A 20,870-nucleotide genomic window follows, 5' to 3' on the forward strand; every position below is an offset into this window, starting at 1 on the left:
CGTGTTGGACGCGTGTGGAAGGTTGGAAGTCATGATGGTTTTGGGGAGGTGGGTCGCGTGCAATGGGGAGTTACTGCGCACGATGGGACGGTTATGAAAGGTGAAGTGACGGTTCCGGAGAAAGAGGGAAATTGATGTAACCAACACATCACGTGGGGCAGCCACGTGAGGCAGATAGAGATCTGAAAGGGTTTTAAAATAAGGGAAAGCGCGAAAAGCCTCGCCACCATAAGGATCAAACACCATCGCCTGACGGGTGACACCAACAACAAAGTTCAGTCGCTCGCCGGGGTCACCGCCAGTCAATGATTGAATGATCGGCACATGACCCATGCCTGTCACCTTTCCCGCCGGCGAGCGATCATACACCTGCTCCAACTTATCGCCAATACGAAGTAGTCGTTCTCGCCGCTTGCGGACTTGTGGACTTGCCAGCTCGGATTGCTCGTCAAGTCAGTGGACTGGGTAACCGAAAATGCTAGTTTCCTTTTGCTCACGCCATGTTGGCGATATAGTTTATTTCTCTTTTCTCAAGCCATGTTGGCAGTGTAGATTCCGGTGTACAGTAAGACATGTAAAAGCATTTAAAAGACACACTTAGCTCTCATACCTCGAGCTCGGTGTCTTGTGGACTAGTGGACTGGGCGAGCCCCTAGAGGGGCAACGCCCAGCATGTATCTCGCCCTGAGGCAGGGCCCTGGCCTTCAGATGGGCCTTGACCTCGGAGGCCCAATTGGCCCAATAGGTAGTACCCAAGCTCTATAAATAGGGGGTAGTTATCAAGTGTAAGGGACTTTTGGCTCATTTGATGAAATAACACTCGAAATTCAGCACTCTCTCTCTCATTCTGATTCTACCTCTAGGTACTATACCTCTCTTCAATGTTCACTCCCAGAACAGGCAGAGTTTTGGTTATCATGGAATGAGACAAAGTTAATTGGGGACAGAATGAATGAGATTCAATCCTGGGTTGTATCGATGATTTTGAGGCTTGAAGTGGTGTTTGCTGAAGGAGTTGCAGGTGGCTTGTTACATTGTGGCATCGCGACCTGTTCTCAGTGGTTTGTGTTTACTTGACTTGGGATTTCTATCAATTCTGGATTGGATGCCTTGTTCATGCTCTTTTCCTTTGCTGTCTTATATCTGGCTTTGTTTTGTTCGTTTTTCCTGTGGCTGAAAGTCCCATAGGTTAGAATTCGCAGCAATCTTTGGACACCTCCACCAGCCGGGACTCTTAAATTCAATGTCGACGGATCATCCCATGGCACACCCAGAAGGAGTGGCATTGGAGGAATTCTCAAGGATTCGGGAAGACAAACCAGAGGGAATCAAACCATTTGGCTGATTATCTTGCTAAGTCAGGTTGCTTTAGACAATCTGAAATCTGGGCTTTGTTGAGGAATTAAATGCCTTGCTTCTACTGGTTGGTGCATGCTGTTTTGCTGATATACGGTTGTCTGCATTATGGTCTTCATGGATGATTTTTACTGCTGTGGTTTGTGGAGCCCATGGAGTTAGATCAGTATTTTGAAGAGGTTGTTATGCGGCATTTGAGCAATTCTGCTCCACTGTTACATGGGGCTATGTGTTATTTCTTATTGCTTCCTTTTCTTTACTGTTATGTCTTTGTAGGCTAGTAGATTAGCCTTGTTTGGCTATTATGTTTTTTTGTTCTTTTCTTTTCTTGTTGGCAGTGCCCTGCCGCTTGATTTTAGTCTAGCTAGCTTTTTCCTTTGGCTTTTTGTTACCTGATTGTAATAACTCTTTATCCATTTATATATTATTCTCTTCTTTCGAAAAAAAAAAAAATATATATATATATATATAAATGTATATATATATATTTTTTCCACACTAAAACACATTGCTCTAAAACAACAACAGTGGAAAAATTGACCATTTTTTGGAACACTAAACCTATATGCTAAACTAACAAAATAACACCCACAAAACTTTAAAAAACCATTAAAAAAAACCATAACTATAGTTCATAAATTAATCTTAAACAATTTGTTAAACTATTTTTTTTTTAAAAAAAATCAAGAACAAATTCCCCCGTGCAAGGCACGGGTTTAAAACTAGTATTATATAAATAAGGATATATTAATTGCTAATTAATATTATAAAAATAAGAATATATTAAATTCGCCCTAGCCGTTTTAACTCGTATAATAGTAAAAATTTGTAATTACTTACTAACCAAGGTAGACTTAAATATCATTCACATTGTGAACTAGAAACCTTGTTACGCAAATCAAGTTTGAATATATTATGTACATATTGCTATGTTTTCTTAATTCATATTCGATAAGGGATATAATTTCTTTTATGCAAAATATGATATATAAATTTAATAGTAGACAACTATACACGTCAGAAATGCATCATAGAATAACAATTTAATAATAAATTATAGAAGAAATTATTGTATTTTTCGTATTCATTCAGAATAAATTAAAAATGAATCAATTAAAAGAGTGATGCAGAAATAGAATAAAGACATTCCATAGTTATATAAATTATCATAATTGTAATAAATGTAATGAATGCCGGAAATAGACTGATTTTATATCACCCTTCAATTCGAATTAGCAAAAGCAAAATTATAACAATAGTTAAAATTGAATATAATTCAAAAGCATCAAAGGAAAAAAAGAGTGATTATTGCAAATAGTAGCAATTGAACATTAGTTAGATACCATTGTATCCGATGTTTCCATCCACCTCTTTAGTCAAGAAGCATATAGAGGCCCACTTTCATATTAGTATGTAGCGCAACCAATGTTTTTAAATTCAGACCGGTCAGTGAACCTGTTGAGTACTGGTCCAAAGTTCAAAAGTTCATGCATATTGAATCGTGATTGAAACAATAATAATTGAATAATATTTTTTAAATTATATAATATATTATATACTATAACAAAATATAATTATCATGACAAGCTCACATAAACATAATATAAATTACATCATTTATAAGCTTAAAATTCAAAATTAGACATAAATTTAAGTCACACAACCTATTCTGCATATATTGATTTTTTTCATAATTCTTATTGGAAAATGAGTATAATAAAAATTATATAATAATTACTATAAGTAGTTTCCTTCTTCATCTAAATTAAAATTTAATCTACTATAAGAATGTTGCAAGAATATACTCTAATTTATTATCATAATTGAAAATAAGTGTAATGTAATTATACAAATAACTATAATAATTGTCATTTTCATTAAAACATAAATATATTCTATTAAAAGAATGTTGCAAGAATAGGAGTGTGTGCTTTTCAAATTATGAGGTTTAAACGCGAGTAGAATACAACTGTATTTTAAATTTCAAGCAAACTATTTCCTCAAGAAGCGTATAGAGCTCAACTCTTATACATGTATGTAGGGCAGCCAATGTTCTTAAAACCATTCACGGCCGAAGCTACTGCTCTGGAGATAGGTCTTCAAGTTGTGTGGGAGAGGGGATTCAGGGACGTGGTGTGTAGTGTGGATAGAAGGGACTTGATCCAGGCTCTGCAGGATGATGACAACCATCAATTTCTCCCCATCCTGGGTGAAATCCGCCAGCTTTTGCAAAGGAATTGGGTGGTATCCTTGAATGGTATTAGCCGGGAGTATAATGAACCGACTGATTGGTTGCCTAAGAGAGGAGCGTCATCTCCGGCCATTCTGTGGTGCTTGCTGGAGGAACCGCCTTGGGAATTAGAGGTCCTGATTTTGAGGGACCGTTTAAGCTTCTTGTAATTGTTAATTTGTTGTTAGCTTTCCGATGGCGTACTCTTAATAATGGCGTAATCCAGTCACCAAAGGGCTGGTCCTACAGTGCCTTCAAAGTTACGATTTTCTGTGGCGTAATCTTAATAATAGTATTTGGGTGAATAATAGAAGATGGCAAAGCAATTTGACTGAGGATGCTCTATGTCCGTGTGTCAAGAGGAGCCTGAGACAACCTTACACCTGTTTCTGGACTGCAATAGAGTGAAGCCGTTATGGTTTCAGTGTGTCGCTTCGAGTTTGCAGGCGTCTTTCTTCGCGTTGGATTATCATCCTTGGGTGTTGGGTAATCTGCAGAATGAATCGTTGCTGCCGCTTGGGAGTAGAACCGTGCCAAGTTTTGATCCTCTTTTATGGCTCATCTGGACTATGCGTTGAAAGTTTGCCTTCCAGGGTATTGATTTTGATCTTCACCAGGTTCTTACGTCGGCTCTACGGCTGCAGCTCGAGCATTTTCAAAGTCGCACACCTCTTCGTTCCCCTTCTCTTCCCGCCAGACGTGGACATAGTGTGCAATTGGTCTGGTGGGAACCCCCTCCTCTTTATTGGGTTAAATGCAACACTGACGGGTCGGTGCGACCGGGGTTGGCAACGTGTGGTGGTGTTTGCCGTGATAGCACCGGGCGGTGGCTGTTTGGCTTATGCAGAAATCTTGGCTCCTCTAATGTCTTGTGGGCATAATTGTGGGGTATTTTTTCTGCTATTTCTCTTGCTTGGAGCAGGGGTTTCCCAAAGGTGATTGTTGAGAGTGACTCCAGTGTTGCTGTCCGTCTCATCAACCTTGGGTGTGAGCCTAGGCATCCCTATGGTGGACTTGTCGATCAGATTAGAACTTGGATTGCGAAGGATTGAGAGATTCGAGTAGTCCACGTTTGGCGTGAAGCCAACCAAGTTGCGAATTGTCTAGCTGATATGGCTCATGACTTATCTATCGGGAACCATGTGTTGGAGAGCCCTCCTCCTAGATGCTCGACCCCACTATTGTATGATGCCTCGGGGGTCTCTTTCCCTAGGCGTACCCGTGTGTAGTTTTCTTTTTCGGGCTTAGTCCCTCCATGTAACAAATTTTTATTTATTTATGACTATATATAATTTAAAAGCATAAAAACGAAAAAAGACAGAATTGCAACCGTGAAGGAAATATAGTTAAAATATAATTTCTTTTAATCTTAAAATATTCAAAAAACTTGGTTTTACCTGAAATATAAGTTTTATATGGCGGGGTGTTGTAGCTTGCTGTCATGTGTGAGGGCCCTTAGTGTTCTCACAAAATCATTGTATGATCAGACCAAGGGATTGTTACAGGTTTTGGATATCCTTTCTATCTTGCGTGTAAGGTGTTTCTCGTGGTATCTATGTGCTCCTTGTATGATAAGCTAATTCGTGGGCATATCCTGGATCTGGACCTGCATACGTTTCTATTTTACCATGGCTGGCCATTGTGGTGTATTGTCAATTGTTAAGGCTTTTTTATGTATCTCTATTAAGGTATTGGCTTTTGTTAGAGTACTCTTTTTTCCCCCACTGAGTTTTTCCCTTGGGGTTTTTTGAGGCTCCCTCACTAGCTTTACTTGTAGCCAAAAGAGTTGGTGGGTTGGTCTAGATGACTCTTGATGTTGGCTTGATGTAGGGGGATTCATTTCTTTTTTAGACTTTATAATATCCATATGAGAGGATTGTTCTCATAATTATTCTTCTTATTAATTCATCTTTTATATTCTCGAAAAAAAATATGAACTTGAAGAAATATGATATATTTTTAACAAAAAGTAAATATGAAAATATAATGAATTTTATAGTTAGAGTTGGTTGAACGTCAGGCATTTACGAGACAAATATTTTTTGTTACCACAAAATGAGAAATATTAAAAAACTATAAAGTACAACTTTGATGATAATATTACTATTATATATAAAATATATATTTAATAGTAAATATTTAATTATTTATAATTTCATTTAAGGTCTTGTTTCCAAAAAAAAAAATCATTTAAGGTCTTGGTTTTAAAATTACTAAATTTTAATTAACATTAAATTGTACTATATTATTAATCAATAATTCCCAATATCTATAAAGAATTATTTTTAATGGTTAATATTTGATAGCTTATTGTTTTTAAAAATATTAATTAAAAAACTTAAATTGAAATATTTAATAGTTATTATTATTATTATTTTTTATTATTTTTTTTATTGGACAAGCCAAACATATTATATAAATGATAAAGGCAAAGCCCAGTACATAGGAACTATTACAAAGTGAGATAAGGCTAAAGGGTAAAAAAAAACAGCAACGTAAACAAGAGATAGGAACAAGGCCTAAGCTAACATCAACATAGAAAGAAGAAAGCTGACTGGAAAAAAAATCTACACGAGCTACACACTAGAAAGAGAATCAAACTACCAAGTACCAAGGGATTCAGAATAAGCAGCCTTAACAAACCGTCATCAAGCAGCCATATTATTATTATTATTATTATTATTATAATAGACTTTATGCTTGTGTCTGGCACAAGTATATGTATAACTATAGTTTTTTTAACCCGTGCAATGCACGTGGAGTGCACTTTTTTTAAAAAATATTTAAATTAGAAATATAAGTTTATAAAAACATTCCAATATAATTTATATTGTGGATTTAAAATACATAAATAAAATTTGATATAAATATACTAGAATATAAATTTTAAATTGGTGATTTTAAAGACACATGCAAAGAGATATAGTGTGCACTCTATTGCAAAAGTAGTATTGGAGTTATGACTCATTTATCGTACGCAAGAGACTTAGGCATGAATACCTAGCTAATTTCAAGAGATGGGTTCGTTGTTTAAGAAAGACAAGAAAGCAAATTAAAAGAAAAATTAAACCAGATAAAAGAGACTTCAAGGTTATGACGGTAATAGATTCATAGCCCTTAGTGTACATTTTAGCTAATGATTTTTATTATTTCCAATTATACTTCGCAATTAGTTGCCACCGGGAGGTGAGACATTTATCAAATTGACTGTCCTACTTAAACACACAAACTAGTATGAAGTTACTAGACATGTTAAAGTGAATAGCCATGAAAAGTCGTGAACTTTACTAGAGGATACTTCTTGATGCCATGTTTTTCAATGTGTCATCTAACTTGATATAAGTTGTTAGTTTAATTATCACGGTATATGATTAAGTTCGAATAACATGTTTTCGCTTTTATATGTGGTAATTGCATGGAGTTAACCCTTTCTGTTTGCTATTTGTTGCTTGGGCGCTTAACGCTATTAGGCGATGAAGAGTCTCCTGACGATGAAGAGCCTCCTGGCGATGCTTAGCCATGCTGAGATGGAGGATGGATAGTAGGAGGCAGAGCGAGGATGGAAGAAGTTGTTTAGTTTCCTCTTAGTAGTTTATGCTTTATAATCTTCTTCATCATCTGAAAACTCTATTACTAAAACCCTGTTTTCGCCACTGTATAAGTGTGCGTACTTATTTTGGAACCTTGCTTATGTTATTGTAAGTCACTATTATTATATGTCGAGAACGAGTTGTTTAATTAAGGCTATGATATGTCTTCAACTATGTTTAGTTGCTTTCAAAAAAAATATCTTGTTTTCTTTAGGTTTGCGAAATAGTCCTTAAACTTTGTTAGGTTACTAATGTGATTCCTCAGTTGAGAAATTGGGGCATTACATAGAGCCACCTAGTTTATTGGAAGCCCCATCTTTGCAAGGGTACTTTCAAGAAAATACCACTCAACCCGATCATAGGTCTTTGACATGTCTAATTTTAGAACCATCAACCCGTGCTTACTCGCCAATGCATTATCAGTAATTAGCCTATCAGGAACAAAAACATGTTTCGCTAATAATGGAAAACAACACTATTTTCAACTTGTTGGTGATGGTCTTTGTGACTAACCTAAAAATAACATTACATAAGTTGATAGGCCCGAATTGACCAACATGTAACCGTTTCTTAACCTTCGAGATGAGCACAATCAAAGTCTCATTAATAGACCCCGAGCTAACCTCATCATTCAGAATTTAAGTACAAATCTTGTCACATCAGGGCCCGCCACATGCCAAAACTTATGGTTAAACAAAGTCGGGAAACCATCCTTCCTGACGCTTTTGTCGGATGCATCTGCCACAAAAGCATACTGATAAGCCCATAACTGATACACTTTATGTTTGTCTTTATAAGCTTCATTATATTTACTTTGTGCTTAATTGTTATGACTTAGCCATGTTCTGACCATTGGTGCTTATTTGGATTATTCATGGAAAAGTGCTTAATTCTACACTTTTAGCTTCTATGTCTCTTTTGCTAGAACAGGTTGAATCTGGAGTTATAGTGATCCGAATGGGGCATGTAATATACCGTTGGAAAGCTAGAAGAAAGACCTACAACTTTGATGTCTAGAAACATTACAGGAAATGCCTCTATCCTGGTCAGAATTTCTTAACAGAGTTTCTGTCGCTGAACAGACGAGACTGGAATAGTCCGGACTAAATTGATCATAGCTTGGGCTACAAAACTCAGAATTAAGCATGGTTAGAGGCTACAGAAATCTTACTCTAAGAGCTACAACTTTCATGAACATATATTTTGAATATTCTACCATCTAAAGTGGTTCGCAAAACTCCAAAGGTAGCAGACCTATCAGCACTTTAATTGGGTCAGTTGAGCAATGGACCACTTACTCCCTTTGGGCCCAGACTTGCATCAGCTGAGATTAGCTTTTGAATTAGATAAGATATTACTTTGAGAGAAAGTTTACTTGGGGGAGAAGTTGAATATTAATATAAATAAGTGAGGTTTATGCTTTTGTTAGACACCTCCTATCATCTCCTTCCTTAATCCTTATTTTCATAATTCTAGTATGATTTGCTAAACTCCTTAGTTAGTCTTAGGATTTATAATATTCTCTTGTTGCAAACCTGCGGTTCTGTTCTTAATAAATTTCATTTTTCTATTCAAGTTGATTTATGTTCTTTAGGGATGGCAACAGGTAGGATCGGGCACGGGTTGTACAATTACCAAACCCAAACCCTCTTATGGGTGATAAAATTAAATCCATGCCCAAATCCATTGGGTTTCGAATTTACCCGAAACCCAAACTCATTACTTACATGAAAATAACCACCCGATCCAGAACTTACTTTCATAAATAAAAAAGTGAAATTCATAGAAAGAAAAAAAAAATTCTAGTCATCATCCTCATCCATCACCAAAGTGAGACCACAATAGTTTAGAGTTTACTTTCTCAAACATAAAAAAGTACAATTAATCATCAAACACTAAGAACAAAGTTTATAAATATTTATACGTATGAGGGTTTTTTTTTGTAATTTTATGTTTCGGGTATCTTTGGGTTCGAGTTCGAGCGGGTATGGGCACAAACTTAACTAATATCAAACCCAAACCCATAAACTGCTACAGTAAACGGAAAAACCAAACTCAATCCTAAGTCCAAACAACTCGGATTTTGTCCGTCAAATCGGATCGGGTTCGGGCGGGTACCCATGAGTTTGGGAAAAGTTGCCATCCTTAATGTTCTTTAACTCTTGCTTGCCTTGAAAATTATTTTGATTTTGAAGATTTTCGAATTCAAAGTAATTGCGTTTTAATTGTTATTATCCAAGCGAGTTGAGCCAGTTAGAGGATTCTCTAACTGATGATGAGATGATGAAGCCATCGTGAATTTGTTCTCTAAGAACGTAAATCTCTAACGTTGATCGATTGTTATCTTTGAGGATCCTGTGGGCATAAATAGTTCTTGTTCTTTGAAGCGGCGATTGTCAAGCTTCTTAACTTTAACGAATCATATTCTGAAAGATTGTTTAGTGGAGAATCAGGGTTTCCATCTCACGATTATAAGCTTATACATCAATCCCCTCTTATACATTAAAATGGTGGATTATTTAACCACCCTTTAGATGATGGATAAGGCATGATAAGATTGTGATGTATAAGCCACAACAACAACAACCCTCCACCATTGCCATGAAACCACCCTTCACCATTGCTACCACCACTCTCCACCACCGCCCTCCACCACCACCGTCGCAGCCTCCACCATCTTCGTCGCCACCACCGCAACCGCAGCCGCCACTACCACCACCGTCATTGTCGTCATTGCTATCACCATTGCCACCACCACCCACCATTACCACCACCATCATCACCATCACCTTCCACCACCTTCACCGCCGCCTCCACCACCTCAACCGCCATTGTCAGCACTGCTACCACTACATACCGCCATGACCCAGCACCGCCACAACCAAGGTTATTAAAATCGGACTGGTGATCAAACCGGTGAGGGCACAGATTCAAGGTTTAAAGGTTCAACACTTATCGAACCGAGATCCGACCGATATTACAGCTATAAATTAAATAATACTGCTTATAAAAAAAACTATTTTACCATAAATAAATAGATAACATATAAGGTAATATCGAATCTACTACTTCTTATTCTCAAGTTTGCATTTCACTATTCCTACAAAACCTCCAATCGTTGCTCGCCACGTGTCTGTTGCTTTCATCTTTTTTCATCTCTATTTTCAAGCTTTCTTTTTCTTCTCTTTAATCTTAGCTGTGATATCGTGTTCGGAGAAACCCTACCCTAACATGTTTCTCTCTCATCGCACACATGAGGTTGCAGTGCCGCCTCCCCTCATCTCCGGATTCCATGGGGAAGTACGACCTCCACTTCTCTTCCACATCCCTTCCTCTTCAAATTTCGTCCTTTTTTCCCGATTTTTCTCTTCTGCAGCGTCACTTATTCCCCCGTTCCAACTGTGATCGACGTCACTCCGGCGCTGGCTATCACGTCGCTTGTCAACCATTACATCGGTAAGCTTCGTACCAGTTCTTCATTCATCTCAAACCCACTGTTGCTTAGCACATCTCATACGTTTCTTCCTAATTTCGTCCTTTATTTGAGTTTTCTATTGATTAAATGTGCTTTTGGTACTTGCTTTGCAATCATTCCCCATTTTTAGGTTGGGTTCATCAGTTTTTTATGCACCTGTCATTTCCCATTCTGATTTGAAGTTAGGATTAGGTTTTTAGATCTAGGGTTATAGGTGGATTGCTTTACACAACCTCTTCTCCTTCAAATTTTTCTTCAGATCCATTTGCCTATAAATGCTCCCACAACCTTCACTCCAGCACCATTCACATAACCCTTGCTGCAGAAATTGCATTAACTATGGGTGAATCTGATTATTTGGTTGGTCAGTGTACTGACGTTCATTTAAAATATGTTTAATTTGATTTTTATACACTTTATATCTATATATAAAGATGTTTATTAGTCCATTTGATCATTCAATTTTATTTTTTGCATGAAGATGTGATTGGCTTGGTAACTGGTGTTTCTGAGGAGAAGCAGTATCTGAAGTGTTCCAAAGTTACTAGGGCTATACAGATTGAACTAACAGATGGCAGGTATTCATGGTCCACCTTCACCCATGTTTAAATAATGTTGTTAGACCCATATTTGAAGTTTTGCCTAATCTGGAACTTTACGTTTTTGTAATCTTTAATATACTATCCCATTCTACTAAAAGATGAGTACTTTCATTGATCTATTCATTAATGAGTTATTTAGTTGATTATATTTAAGAACGAATTTGAGTTATGTAGAGTAGGGTGTTTTTGCTAATTCATGTCTGTGTATTCAGTTATGATTCTTTCATATTATATTCATACCAATTCCACTTTGTTCTTTACATGCTCCTCCCAAAAAAATTAAGTATTTTCTTTTTTAGCAAACTCTGCAGAACACAAAAAGTGAAGGCAAACAAGGGAAGTGTAAGCAGAAATAGCACCACTCACCAAAAATGGTAGTTGATTTAACTGGTAGGTGATTCTACTTTTCTAAAATCTGTATGAATTGATGTGAAGTATGCTTTTGAATTTAAAATTAATAATTCTTTAGCACATAGAGCCACTAGGGTGATTTGAATTTTGAAGTGCTCTATAAATAATGTTAACATGCTCTGTGTTTGTTCGTTGCCAACTGTCACTTTCCTTCAATTTTCTGGTTGCAATTGGTATGAACAAAATGGTTTATTCATTCCCTTTATTTCTATCTGGCTCTGTTTTGCGTCAAAATTTCAAAGTACATGGGTTTTTATGCAGATTTATTTGGCTTTATATTTTTATGACTTCTTTCAGGTGTTTCAAATTGTTAAATTCCAATTTCTTATACTTCTCTCACTAAATCACTATGTTGTGAGCTGGTTCTTATTGGCTCTACTAAGTACATTTTCTTTCCTCCCTACATTTTCTACCTCAAAATCAACTCTGCTATCTGCTTTAATTACTTTTGGATTTGTTATGTTTCTATTTAATATTCCTGCTAATGTCAACTTGAAGCTATTTGTTATGTTTCTATTTAATATCTTCATTTGCAGCATTGGTTTCTATTATATGGCAAAGATCGCAGTAACACCTTCAATAGTTATGCACTTATGCAGAATTTGTTGTGTACAGGAAGAAAGTTTCTTGGCCCAATGTAAGTGCATTCACTTTGACTGTGTCCCAAACCTAGAGAAGATAATTGAAGAATTGATTGGAATAATTAAAGAAATGAAGAAAATAATTTTATTGAATTGAGGAGAAACAAAGCAGTCTCCCCTCTAAGAATTTCCTGTTCAACAAAGAATTTACCTAATTAAGTCTTTGCTAATTAACTACCTTAACTATTTTAACCTCTCTATTTTATTCTTATATCCTATAAGACTTTGCTTACGTATCAATATAACCATATATTCATAGTAGCAAAAGGAATGTAATGGTCTGGTAGAATTAAGGGGATTTATATTTAACTGATTTGGAATATGTGAACATTTTGTTCTATGAACTCTTTGTCAGCAAGCATCCATTGTTGTGACCTAAACTAAATGCTTGGAATAGTTAATCCCATCATTTCATTATGAGGTGAAGTGTATGACTTAAGTATGTCTCTTAAACAGCCTCTGCCCTCTCCACTTAAGCATGAAATGGTTACTGCTTCATTTTTGTGAAAAGTAACTTAGTTCCTGAGTAAATTTAGAGTGAACTGACCTATGACAGCCGCTCAAACTCAATATAATCAAAAGGGTTTAGTCACCTTAGTTCCTAAGATGTATATATGTTGATGATGACACGGGAAAAATTGAAACAACTTGAAACAATAGGTGAATCATCCACTGTTTGCAAAGAGTAAACAAAGCAAAATAATATCAATTGCATTCCCCTTTTTCAATGGTTTGGAATATCACAAACAAACAACAATTTTTATTTTAGTTACTTTTCATCAAAAAGTTGATGGTTCATCCATTATGCCATTTGCAGTGTCATTTCAAGCGTTGAATCCATTCCAGTACCTCTCCTTCCATTGTAAGAGATCATCTTCATGTTCATGACAAAACTTTTCGGGATCCAATGTTCTATGAATTTTCATATAGTATATTATTTTCCAAAAAGACGATATGAATTGATGACATGTGAAGTGTTTGGTTTGCAGTGATCTAGCTTGACTTGCAAAATCTTATCAAAATGTCTATATGATTTTTGTCTGTTATTTCTTTTTCCACTTTTAACTATTTTTGTTCTAAAACATTTTTTACTTTGATGCTCTATAGGAGTAACGTACATATTATTCGCATTTGAAGGTTTCTATGTCTATAAGGAAGCGTGCACTGTAACACCCCGATTTCGGTGGCGTCACTTTAGTAACCAAAAGAAATACTTAAGCGGAAAAACGTGAATTATTTTTTTTTTTGACAATATAACTAAAGACAGAAAACAATAAACTCCTCAACAAAAGATAAAAGAAACTAATATACAACTATATATACATGCCCCGCTAATACAAACCACGTCACGAGTAACCTCCAGTGACGGGTGACAGAAAGAAAGTAACGCCCGAAGGCAATATGTACAGTCCAAGGTAAAATCCTGTGTCCGCAACACTATACCTCAAAAACTGAGAACAAGTTGGCCCAGCGGCCTAAGAAAAGACCTCCTAAATCCAACCAGCTCTCTGTGATCTCCATAAGAAAACCACACAAAAAGCTACCGGCAGGAAACTACCCTGTCCCAAATCTGAAAGCATGACGGTCAGAGCTACGACACTACTCCTACACTAATCCCAACTCGATCCTACACGCTAGCGCGGTCGTCGTCCGAATCTGCATCCAGGACAACTAAGTCGACATACACAATCCTACCCTCTCTATCCACCCTGACGCGCTCCTGCACTGATCTCTCGGGCTCGGGGCCCGGACCATGATCCTCGATGACAGCAGCAGTAAACGAACTGGACTCCGTCGAAGTCCCACCCACTGGCACCTCCTCAGAGGGGTCCTCATCATCCGAAGATAATGGTGGTGGTGGTGGTCCTCCCAAGCCGGGTCCACAATGCACGCCGGGCGGCAAGTTGAAGCTCAATATATGTCTCCTCAATACCCCCTCCGTCAAACGTCCGAAACGGTCAACACGGTCCTCCATGATCCGACCGGTGTAGGTCGCACGGTGGCCTACGGGGTCGACCACCCATGCACCTGGGTCGTCCTGGTCAAGCATCTCGAATCTGGTCCCCCCCGAAGGGCTGACCATCGTAAACCAATCCGCCATACTCATCTGACAAAGGCGTAGTCCGCCCAAACACACACAGAAGACGCGAGGGTCAACTCCAAATAATTATATAAATAATAAAACCAGATATATAGGATAATAATTATTAGCCTCTTAGGCTTATAAGTTTAGGGATAACATCCTAGGGTTGCATGTATCACAATGAATATAAAAGATCATAATAACAACTAGCATGCCTCAAATAGGATAAACAAGTACCAATCACACTCAGCAACTATGTCAGAATGTATGTTGCATGCAATGCAATGCTGGTTAACAAGATGCATTCCGGAAGAAGGATGGACATCAACGAGACGGCCCTAACACCAGCCACGGTGGGTACCTCCCTGCTCGCGTGTCTCTTACACCACACAAAAGTAGTCAGATCAGCAGTGAACCCGTAGGTCTGCCATTCCGTCTGCTACTAAGGACCACCGTAGTGTCCTAAATATGGAAATCCGGGTCTTATGACCGTTTTGGAATCCACCGAGGTCCGGTATCACGCCGTGTATTAACCTCAAAATGAGTGCATGAATGCAAGTGATTAGCCAAACAACGTCTCCGACCTCACTCGACACGTCGCCACGTGTTCTAAATAACTTAATGTCTCTAAAAGAATACCCTAAGGTAAATGTCGATTCTGCGACAAAATGAATTAATCAAGAGAAGAAAGAATGTACCTTGGAACTCATGGTTCCCGGCTAAACTTTAGATAGCCAATCAATAAACTGCTCATCGAGCGAAGAGGTACTGAAGTACTTGGAAACTCATAGTTTCCGGCAAACTTTAGATAGCCAAACATTAAACTGCTCATCGAGCGAAAGAGTACGAATGTACTTGGAAACTCATAGTTTCCGGCTAAACTTTAGATAGCCAAACAACAAACTGCTCATCGAGCAAAAGAGTATCAACGTACTCAGAAAACTTATAAATTTCCTCAAAACTTGGACTCGACGACACTTCTCATACTTTCAAAACTAATATTCAAGCTCTAAGCTCTTATCTAAGGTTGTTATTATTGTTCAAGGGTTTTAGAGATTAATTAATGTCTTATGAATTTTCCTTGAGAAAATAGGTTTCTTTTAGTCTTATAACGTTTCCTACGAGTTTCAGGGATCCCATAATCCCAAATAATTTATGAGAAGGTCTCGATCCATTAAAACATAACAAGGCCCGAACTCCGTTCGTCCTATCAATCTCTCTCAAAAATCTCATAAGAATTCGGCATGACCTGCCCGTAATCCTCACTCCTCAGAATCACAGATATAAGTGGAATAACATAGATAAATCAGCTCAATCAATAAGCATAAACAGCATATTCCAACACATCCTAGATTAACCATTTAGCACATAACATGTGAATCATTTAGCACACAATATCATGGCATCAAGTACTCAACAAGATCGGCCGAAGCCTCAGAAAACATTTCAGGCATTTAGCAAGTAAGTGCATAACACATAAATCAAGTCGAATTCGTCGACACCTAAAGCATTATCTAGTAATTCAGAGAGTAGCCCTCACCGGTGGGTCCTCCAGCTTCCTCCTCACGAGTTCCTTCACGTTCCTCTCCTTGATTTCCAGGAAACTCCTCAAAAGAACCTTAAGCAAAAATCACAAAAATCAACACAATGAGTCAAAAGCTCAGCAAACAATAAGTCCTAGGGTTAACATTACAAACTCTGTGGTACGACAATCTAACGCGTTAAGGCAAGTTTTCGAAAAAGTCGGATTTCCTCCCCCCCTTGGTATAGCTCTCGACCACTTTCCTTAATTGGGACGGTCGATTTTTCTTCGATCAAACTTGGTTCCTAGGTTATCATACGCCGTAACTAAGGCGAATCTAAACTCGGAAAAATTTTCGGATCGAAAACTGATATAGGGGTAGTTTAGTCATTATTTTCAGCTCAGAATTTCAAAATTGGATTTTTGAAAAACAAATTGGATGGGGACGTCAACAACGACGTTTATGACGACTAATCCTACTAGCACTAAGCCAAGTCGATAGTTTTCAGCTTAAAGGTTGCGACTTTGCTTAAAAATGGGTATTTGATGCAAAAATTGATTCTGGCGGAATTTCGACGACATTACGGAAAAACTAATCCGACAGAAGTGCTCTTGGGCACGTAGGGAAGATGTTTAGACAGAGAAATCAAGCTATTTGGACAATTTTCCAAAAACCTCAAAATTTTGAGCTCAGAAAAGTCTAGAGAAAATTGACGGAAATGACGATCGGAAGCGAGGGATAGTAACTATACCTCAAGGTCTTCGATTAGCAACGATCAGTGAAGTAAACAGGCAAGAATCCGCGAAGATCAACTTCCTCCTCTTCTCCTCTCTTGCTCGCGGCCCCTTGGGAAGAAATGGGTGAGTTTTGACAAAATATCTCATTTTTCTAGCTATTTATAGGTTTTGGAAAATGCGGAAAAATGATTTTTTCGCGATTCCGATTTTTCCTGCAGTTCCTCTGCGAATTCTAAGATAGGTTCTGGCGACAGAATTCCAGAACTCAAAACAGGATTCTGGGAATTAAACCAAACGATCCAAAGTCGGTGTGAGTCGGTTTATCCCGAAAAACTACTTTTTGCAGTGATCATCGGAAGAGAAAACTTCCTTCTGAAGAAAGATTAGAAATAACGAGAGAAATAGGCGAACGCGGGTGGAATCTTCATTTGAAGCTTCGAATGGAAAAAGTCTTCATCGTCCGTTAATTTCAGGTTTCTTGAACTATCAGGGATTCCGTTTCGGCAAACTTCCGAGAATTGGAATTTGGCGCTCGTACACTCCAGGCTTTCGCATCGAAACACTTGTTTATAGACAAAAAAGAGAAGTTCTAACATTTCTCTGAAGATTTTTGGAATTAGTTTCCATCGTGTCCTAATGTGTAAATTAACTATTCACTAAAGCCTTTGACCTAGGATTAGGCGAATGTTAGTCGTGCTATAACTCTTATCGGTTTTTGATACAATGCTTGGACTTTTCCTGAACCTTTTCCTTCATAAATTTATTTAATCAAATAAACTCTCATATTTTATTCACTTTTTCAAAGCTTAAAACTTGGGCCTTACATGCACCATGTGCTTGGTTGTAGTAGCGACCTTTTGGCTTGATGAGGTAAAGGACCTCAGTAAATAGGAGTGATGTTCCTTCCATCAACATCTTATCAGATCTTTCCCATCTCTTTTCTGTATGTCTCTGAGTTTGTATCTAAGTGTTCCACTCCCCTTTTGAGTTTGTACTTTGTTGGATGAATATTTTCATATCGTGAATGAGCACTTATCATCTAATGGTAAGTAGTTTGTAGTTATGATACCGTTTGCAAAGGTGAAAGCTTTTAGTGAATACCATGTGTATTCCTTTTTGAAGTTTTGTTTGTTTTGATCTTAAATTTGTTGAAACCCATCTTTCTTATTTTAGTTCATTTTGTTTCAATAAACAATACTTATTGAGTTTGTAAAACAAATTTATTTAATGGTAATTTAGTTAACTTCTATCATAGGAGGATGGCTGATCCCATGTGTATATATCTTTTTCTAGGAGAAAAGGAAAAACTAATGTTAGCTGTGATTATTGATGTAGGTATTCAATTAGTCTTGGATCGAGTAACTATACTTACTTTGATCACTTCCCCTTGAATTGCTTTGCTATTGAGTACAATCTGATTGTTTGCAATTTAATGTAGTGTAATTTAAAAAAAAAATTGGTGTAATTTAATGTTTACATAACATGATGAAAATGCAAAACATTCAATTTACACCATTTTTTCTTGGTTCCATTTGCATAACTGTTTTCATCTCCATTTTATGAATGATTTATTCAATGATATAGAACAGGATGGAAAACATGTTTGGGAGTTTGACAATGTTTGACCGTTTGATTTTGATTCTTTGAAATATGGTCAAGTTTGATATTAATAAATAATTTTTTTATTCTCAAATATATGAAGCTAAAAAAAATACATCAACAACATAGTGACACTCATTTATTTTTTATTTCTTTTTGTCCAACATTAATTTTGCCTATGATATCTCCTTTCATTTTGAATTTTTTTTTTCAAACAATCATTTTTGGAAAGTTGGAAGCCACAAATGGTTTACTACTTCACCTGTTTGTTGAATCAAACTCATTATCTTCACAAATTGTGCTTTGTCAAAAATTATATGAAAACATCTTAGAGCAATTTAAAAGATGAATTAATATTTGGCACACAAATATACTTTCCTCCATTTGTCATAATCTAATTTTCTGTTTAATATTGAAAAAAGTAATTATTGAGTCTACTTCCATGGTGCCATGCCCATGTGAGATAAACATGGTGCCATGCCCATGTGAGATAAACATAAAACACGTAACACTTAATTGTATAGTCTCACAATCTACAATAATTATTAATTGAAAGTAAATTATTTCATTCTTCAAAAGATCTACAATAATTAGTTGGAATAACTTTGTAATATTTTTTGCACCTATATTTGAGCAAATCTTTTGTATTTCTATTTATATTAATCACTATATTTAGAGGTTTTTGTCATTAAGTTCACTTATCATACTTAACCCGTTCCTATATATAAGTTACTTTTACATAATTTTATTAGATTAAGAAAAATAGTTACTCACAATAAATTTGCATTACCCTTATTTAATTTTCTATAATATGAATGTAAATTTGAAACAAAAAATTAATGCTTCTTAAATATTATAAATGGACTTATATTTAACAATAATTTTTTTCATATGATGGAGTAATATTTTTAGGGAATGTCTTTTTAATTGTCTAATATACTATGGCCGAAATATATGTTGATCATCTTTTATCACCACTATGTCGTTGTAAGAAAGTTGATTAATTTGTAAGAAAGTTGATTATCGTTGTATAAGTACTTTTTTTAGGCAAATATTAGTTGTAAGTAAATTAGTCTCTTATTAAGATAAATTATCATTGTATAGTAAGGTAGTTTCCGAATGATAGCTCAAGTGGTAAAAGTTAGAGACATAAGGGCTGAGTGGGTTGAAGGGTGAAGAGACCAAACTTCGAACCATGAGGAAAACTAATTTACTAATATTACTAACAACTAACATTTGCCTATAAACAAATTGTATAGGTAACTATATATATTATTACATAATTATATATATACTGAATATATAAAAATTGTAATTATCATAAAGTTTGTAAAAAAATATTCTCGTGCATCGCACGGGTAACGGGCATAATCCTAGTAAACTTTACTCTCGAAATATATTCTTAGCTAAGAAATAAAAAATATTAAAAGTCATTTACATTTAATATGCCATCAAATTTTGTACGGTATATATTATCATTATTAGTTTGCCTAATGCAACCCAATTTTAAGAAGACCAGACGCCATAGCCTTTTTTTTTGTTTTTCACAATTTGACCTTGGGTTTCATAGGTTCAGGTTTCTAAGATTTTAAAATTTTAACAAGTCCAAGTTCTGCAGAGATGTGACAAGAGCACAAGGAGGATATATAATGATTTAGTGATCATTCTTAGGAAACAGGAAAGCCACAACGGCCTGCCTTTTGTCTCGAAATGAACAAAATATTTAATTTTTTATGACTATTTTCATGAACTGGTTCAACCGAAACCATCGGTTTTCACCCGGTTGACCGGACTTGGACCGGTTTTTTCGATTTTTCATTAGATCGATTTTGCAGTCATTTCGAACCGGCCATGGTTCTGGTTCCTAGTTCAATCGGTTGAACCGGCCGGTCCGGTCCAATTTTAATAACCATGGCCACAACCACCTCCCTCCGCTGCCGCCACCACCACCACTGCCGCCACCATCATCACCATCACTTACGACACCACCACCACCGCTACCACCACCTAAACCACTACAGCCACCCAGGGGCGGACCCACGTTAAGCTGAGGGGGTTCAACTGAACCCTTCTGAAAAAAAAAATTCCTACTTACCCCCCTAGAATGATTTTTTTTTGAACCCCCTGAAATTTGAAAATTGCACCCAGTCCCAGGCCCCACACTCACTCCTCAGTCCTCACGGTCTCACTCCTCTCTCTCTCTCTCTTCCTCACGCACTCACTCACGGTCTCACCTCACGATCCAGTTCGAGTTCCCACTTCCCACCACCACCGATCCACCACCGGGCGACGCACCTCCGGCCACCACCACGGTACCACCAGGCCCCAGCCACCACCACTCATTCACGTTCTCTATTCCACTCCTTTCTCTCTCTCACGCACTCATCATTCATCAACGCTGCAAGCCTGCAACCCACCAGCCACTACGCCACCAGTCCACCACCACCGCCCACCGGCGACCTCCAACGCACCACCACTCTCTCTCTCTGCTGCTGTTGAAGCTTGAAGGTTAGTTAGGAATTGAAAACCCCCAAATTGAAAACCTAAACCCCCAAATTGAAATGTGAAGTGAAGGGAAATTGAAACCCCAACTCTCTCTCTTTCTGCTGCTGTTGAAGCTTGA

General features: G+C 37.1%; 1 protein-coding gene and 1 long non-coding RNA gene across 2 annotated transcripts; both read left to right on the top strand.

Moving 5' to 3' along the window:
* Positions 1-3,387: 3,387 nt before the first annotated feature.
* On the top strand, positions 3,388-3,756 carry LOC130743886 (uncharacterized). Its single transcript, XM_057596104.1, has one exon. It carries the CDS (start codon positions 3,388-3,390, stop codon positions 3,754-3,756), a length of 369 nt encoding a protein of 122 aa, XP_057452087.1.
* A 7,776-nt stretch (positions 3,757-11,532) lies between these two features.
* On the top strand, positions 11,533-13,470 carry LOC130748670 (uncharacterized). Its single transcript, XR_009022757.1, has 4 exons — positions 11,533-11,643; positions 12,201-12,301; positions 13,123-13,167; positions 13,413-13,470. It is a non-coding gene; the product is annotated as an uncharacterized LOC130748670 (long non-coding RNA).
* Positions 13,471-20,870: the final 7,400 nt, after the last annotated feature.

This window comes from Lotus japonicus, chromosome 3 (assembly GCF_012489685.1).
Source record: "Lotus japonicus ecotype B-129 chromosome 3, LjGifu_v1.2".
NCBI classification, from domain to species: domain Eukaryota; kingdom Viridiplantae; phylum Streptophyta; class Magnoliopsida; order Fabales; family Fabaceae; genus Lotus; species Lotus japonicus.